The following is a 5,666-nucleotide window of genomic DNA, read 5'->3' as shown; positions in this document are numbered from 1 at the left end:
TATATAACACATACTAAATTAAATATTATAATTGTATTTTATTTAGTTAATTAATGTTTCCTGCATAAAAAAAATTCCCTTTAAACCGATTAAAAATCTAGAACTAGACAAATGCAACTCTAAAATCTGCTCTAGTTATTTGTAGCACCACCTGTGCAGTGAAATGTGACCAGTGAACAGTGGTGGGTGCTGTGACTTGATAGATTATGTTCTAGGAGCACCTTGTAACACCTTGACCAATCTTTAAGTGTGTAATTCTAGTACTCCAATAATTAATCTCCTCATACAAAAACAATTGGTTAACAAGAACATTTGACCTACAAATAGTAAACATTTCAAGTAGGACTGAATGTTTTAAAGGAGATCACAGTATGCTATTATAATTGTGAAATATCTTCAATGTTTTTTCTTTCTTTCATTGTCTTCTGTATTTCCTCAGATATGGTATATTTCTCATGCATGGACAATTCAATTTAAAAAATAAAAGTTTTTTAAGCACAGAGACTGTATCTTGTGAAAACCAGTGCTTCTCTGCAAGCATCAAAACTATGCACCAGGACGTTCTTCATGAGAATCTGGGACAGAGGTATTATGCAGTATGCTTCAGACACGGGTCACGACGAGGCGTTCCCCATAGCGACCCCTAGAGGACGCAGTGTCTCGTTCCCTACTCAGGGAACCATGGTTACATAAGTAACCTGAGACGTTTTGTTGAGAGGCACTACAGAAGAGAAGCTTAACTGGGCATTCAATCTATATGACATCAACAAAGATGGACAGATTACTAAAGAGGTCTGAAAACATTTTAATCTGAAGCTCTCAAGATCTGAACTACATCTTGAGTTTTGATTCCTGTCAAAAAACTTTGTTTGTTCTGTGAAGTATTGAATACAAAGACTGTATATGATCTTTTTTTTCAGGAAATGTTAGATATATTGAAGTCTATTTATGATTTGATGGGGAAATCTATCCATCCACGACTTAAAGAGGAGGCAGTAAGGCAACACGTCAGAATGTTCTTCCAAGTAATGCCTTTATGCACTATTATGTTTAGAAAAAGTGACTAAGCATACATTTTTGGAAAATATGTAGGACCTACCATTTTGCTTTATATTATAGAAGTTTTCAGGTGAAAATGTCCACAAGGTGGCGCTAGAAGCACTATGACTTTTAATCCTATTTGTATATGGCACTTAAATGGATAGTTCACCCCAAAAAATTCACACTTGTTCAATCACTCACCCTCATGTCTTCTAAACCTGTATGACTGTCTGTCCTATGTGGAACATGAAAGAAGATATTATGAGTAATGTTCTAACAATGAACACCACTGGTAACCAGTACTGTTTAGTTACCAACATTCTTCAAAACATCTTCTGCAGAGGAAAGAAAGTCATACAAATATGAGGGTGAGCAAATGATGACAGAATCTTCATTTTTTGGTGAACTATTTTAATTATTTTATTGCACCTTAAATATCACCCTGTTTGTTGTACAGACAAAATCAGTAACCTGGGCATAATAAAAATTGTTACTGTAATGTTAGTTCTACAATTTTGTTGATCATTTAATGTAAAGTGCCATTTAGCCCTACTTTCAATCAAAGTCATGGCTTCAAATGCCAGGAAACACACTGAAAGAAAGTACCTACAGTGCACTACAAGTTCTTTAAATATTGTAATTTTGGATTGAAATTGTTAAAAAATTAAGGTTAAAGTTTAGAATAAAATACATATTTTGGCAGCGGGCATTTCACCTGGAAACAGTAGTGAGATATGGCAACCATTAAATCTGTTATTATAAATTATTCACATTTTTAATGAGGTCAGGCTGGTTATGCAGCAGAAATATTTATTAAAACCTCTCTCAAATCTCTGTCAAAAGTCAGTCTCAATATGCGTTACTACACTGTAAAAAATTACCGTGAATTTAACGGTAAAAGACTGTAAAAATGCTACAGTAAAAACCTGTTAAATGGTTAACGGTAAATTCCCCTACTATATACGGTGAAAAACTGTATTGGACATTACATGTATTGGACATTAATTTTACGGTAGTATACCGTTTTTGGAAGTGAAAAATACCGTATAATTTACAGTGAATAAACGTAAATTGACATTCCCAGAATTCCCTGCGTTACATTTCAAATTTGATGTTGTTTTGTTGAAATAACTATGTTCCTTCTTAGTTTTTTCTTATCAGTTTTGTATATTAGGTTTGTGTGTTACACCTAATGTTGTTAAATGAATGTTTATTGCATTATTTCAGTGTCATGTGTGTTACCATGATGGTGTTTAGCGTTTGTGTGAATGACACTGTGCACCTTCTATATATGTTATTATTTAAAAGATGCTTGTGATGGGCTTTGATTCATCATGTGACTTTCTCATCACCACCTGCATTTGGTGGTTATCAGTGTATTACAAAGGTACAAAATAGATTTCAGTACTTCAGTAGATTGGTATATTAACATTATACCAGTTAATGAAATTACGGTATTTAACTATAAATTTAAGTTAAAACCGTAAAACCTAAAACGTTGCTACCGTATTTTTTACTGTAAAATTCCGGTAACCACAGCTGCCGGTTTTTTACTGTAAATTTTACGGGATTTTTTTTACAGTGTAGATTACACCTCGCTCATACATGCATTACAAGCAAAATGCATTGTAATCACATTTGTTTGTTTTTTTCTCCCCTAAGAAAATGGACATAAACCAGGATGGTGTAGTAACTATTGATGAATTCATTGACTGCTTCCAAAAAGTATGGCTAATTTTTATCTTTATCTAAACCTTTATTTCCTAAAGCAGATATGCATAATAATACAACTGTTGATGCTTTTGTTTTGCAGGATGAAAATGCAATGCAGTCTCTTAAGATTTTTGACAATGCTGTCTAGATTTTAGTCAGGAAATCCACCCTAAGCACTTGGACATTTCTAGATAAGTAATACTCATTGTTATAATGCCAGCTTTCCTGTGCTGCTGTTCTGGACTACTCTTGACAGCTCAAGACTGCTCTGGACTACTCTGGACTGCTCCAGATTGTCTTACATTTACATTTACATTTAGTAATTTTGCCGACGCTTTTATCCAAAGCGACTTACAACTGGGGAATACATAAAGCGATTCTTCTTAAAGAGGCAAACAGACACAGGAAGTGCTTGAAATACCAAGTTTTAGTCTTTGTTCAAATAAGTACAAGCTAGAAAAGGGAAGGATTAAATAAAGATGAAGTCAAGTAGCGTTTAAAAAGATGAGTTTTCAGCTGTCACTTGAAAATTGTCAGGGATTCAGCATTCCGGATAGGGGTGGGAAGATCATTAGAAAACGAAATATTCCTTCCTAGCAGCAAGTAATAATTTAAACAACAGATCTATAACAAGTATTATGCAAAACACTCACGCATTGCTGTTCTTCTCTTCTGTTGACTAATCGCTTGTCGCTTGTCTTTTGTGAACTGACTGCTGAATGTATACATAACTTGGTAGAAATGTGGGACTCTTGTGTGAGTGCAATGTTACTTGTAAAACACAACATCAGTGTTATTGTATTATAATGTGCTTCTGTGGTTACTGACTTGGCTAATATTTGGCACAGCCTAGCTGTTTCATACTGACTGTTTCACACATTTTCAAAGCGCCTTTAACCCTAACCTTTTTAATATTTAATCCAATAGATAAATAATTTATGGTAGACTAGGATTACTTCTCAAAGTCAAACTAGAACCATGTTACTCAAGTGGGCACCTGCTTTTCCTTACATCAAATGCGCACATTGTTTAGAATCAGAATCAGAATCAGAATGAGTTTTTATTGCCAGGTATGTTTACACATACGATTTGATCAGCGCCACAGCTCCCCCGACAACAATGTCCAGCAAAACATCCGAATAGTCGAAAACCGGTGAAATATCGGGTGGTGTGTACTTCCGAATGTCCAGCAATTCGTCTCTGGTGAAACTGATTGCAGGGATATAACTAAAGACAGGACAAACTAACAAAAACATAAAAACAACTGCAGAGCACGCCACGGAGGCAGCCATCAGTGTCGGCGCCATTGTGCATCTCAGTACACAGTTTAGGCAGTACACCAGATTTTTCAGCCAAAAACTTTGAAGTAATATCTTTTACTTTTTTTGTTTATTATTATTATTATCATTATTATTGATTACTTGTATATGATGCAAAAGTAGTCTTTTAATTACTTTATTTTTTACAACACCATTCAATAACCAGCAACAGGTCTTTCTTTCTTTCTTTCTTTTTGCCAGGGGTTAGTCTGTGATCTCTCTTGTGGAGAAGACTGAATGAAGTTTATTGAACAAACAAAAGTGACACTATAAAACTAAGGGGAACTAGAAAGAAAAATACACTGAAACTTAGTTTAATGATGTAACACGTAGGATGAAGGTACGTGACAACCCCCAAATATTGTTTTGGTGCTATTTTCTGTTCACTAAATGCATCAATTCTTTGATTCATTAAATCCTTATTGTTTATAGCATTCAGCTACTGTAGCAGTTTCCTGAAGATCAGATGCCATATGTGAAATTGCAGTAGTTAGCAAAACTGTATAGGATGTACAGTATGGACAAGGTAACACTGTTTATAATAGCGTAGTATATCTCTGATAATAAGTCAATAATTAACATTAAAAAATACTAACTAATAATGATATAGGACATTTAATATATATATATATATATATATACTAATTGACAGTTTAAAAGTATTTTGCTGTTTTGTATATTTTTAATGTCAAGAATATATAATATACCAGTGGTAAGGGAATTAAGCCTTGATCATTTTTTATATAAATTGGTTTGAATACTTATTACCAAAAAGAGTAGAGCCTCTAACCCAGTGTTACGGGGCTGACAAGACGTGAGACGTGCGGATCCATATGCAAGCTTTATTCACATCAGAGGAGGTCAGAAACACAGGCAGGGTCAAACAGGTATATGGCGGGCAAGACACAAGAATAGTCCTAGGGCTAGCGTAGATCAACGATAAGCAAACAGAATCAAAAGGGGCGCGACTAGAGGGATAAGTCCAGGTACAAGGCAAGGTCCAGGCAGGGGCAAAAAGTATCAAAAATGGGGCAAGACGAGAGGAGGAATCCGAGAGACACAGGCGAAGATCAAGAACAAGACCACAGACAAGGCAAGACTAAGGTGGGGCTAAAACAAACTAAACGGGCTTCGGAGTGTAGCTATCGCTAGGGGAGTGATAATCGCTAAACAATACTCAGCAGAGGGAAGGGATAAGAGTGAGCGTTAAATAGGGAGTGAGTAATATGAAACAGCTGTGTGCAATCAGTGCAATGAATGATGGGATATGTAGTCCGGGATGACATGCAACAGTGTGTAGTGCGGGAGTCAATGAAAATGGAAAGGGTGACCTCTGATGGCTAGCAGACGGAAGTTCATTGACCGGATTCGTGACACCCAGAGTGCCTCCTCTCTCTCTCTCAGGTAGGGAGGTCTGTAGTTAGTGTCATTGGCTTCGGACATAATAGTTGTTTTGTTCATTCTACAAACCCAATTCCTAAAAAGTTGGGACACTGTACAAATTGTGAGTAAAAAAGGAATGGAATAATTTACAAATCTCATAAACTTATATTTTATTCACAATAGAATATAGATATCAAATGTTGAAAGTTA

The 5,666-nt window shown here is 35.4% G+C and overlaps 1 protein-coding gene across 1 annotated transcript; it reads left to right on the top strand.

Annotated features, from left to right (window-relative positions):
• Window positions 1-567: 567 nt before the first annotated feature.
• Window positions 568-3,096, top strand: LOC107572693 (Kv channel-interacting protein 4-like). Its single transcript, XM_016259121.1, has 5 exons — window positions 568-586; window positions 704-792; window positions 921-1,025; window positions 2,704-2,766; window positions 2,855-3,096. The coding sequence occupies exons 1-5, from the start codon at window positions 568-570 to the stop codon at window positions 2,900-2,902; spliced, it is 324 nt and encodes a 107-aa protein (XP_016114607.1). The 3' UTR covers window positions 2,903-3,096.
• The last annotated feature ends 2,570 nt before the right edge of the window (window positions 3,097-5,666 follow it).

Source organism: Sinocyclocheilus grahami, unplaced genomic scaffold, assembly GCF_001515645.1.
Source record: "Sinocyclocheilus grahami isolate Dianchi unplaced genomic scaffold, SAMN03320097.WGS_v1.1 scaffold1798.1, whole genome shotgun sequence".
Classification (NCBI taxonomy): Eukaryota; Metazoa; Chordata; class Actinopteri; order Cypriniformes; family Cyprinidae; genus Sinocyclocheilus; species Sinocyclocheilus grahami.
This window is presented reverse-complemented; position numbering and strand designations above follow the sequence as displayed.

Coding starts and splice junctions, on each gene's coding strand:
- LOC107572693 (XM_016259121.1), top strand. Junction 793..920: donor ATGGACAGATTACTAAAGAG/GTCTGAAAACAT, acceptor CTTTTTTTTCAG/GAAATGTTAGATATATTGAA. Junction 2,767..2,854: donor TCATTGACTGCTTCCAAAAA/GTATGGCTAATT, acceptor TTTGTTTTGCAG/GATGAAAATGCAATGCAGTC.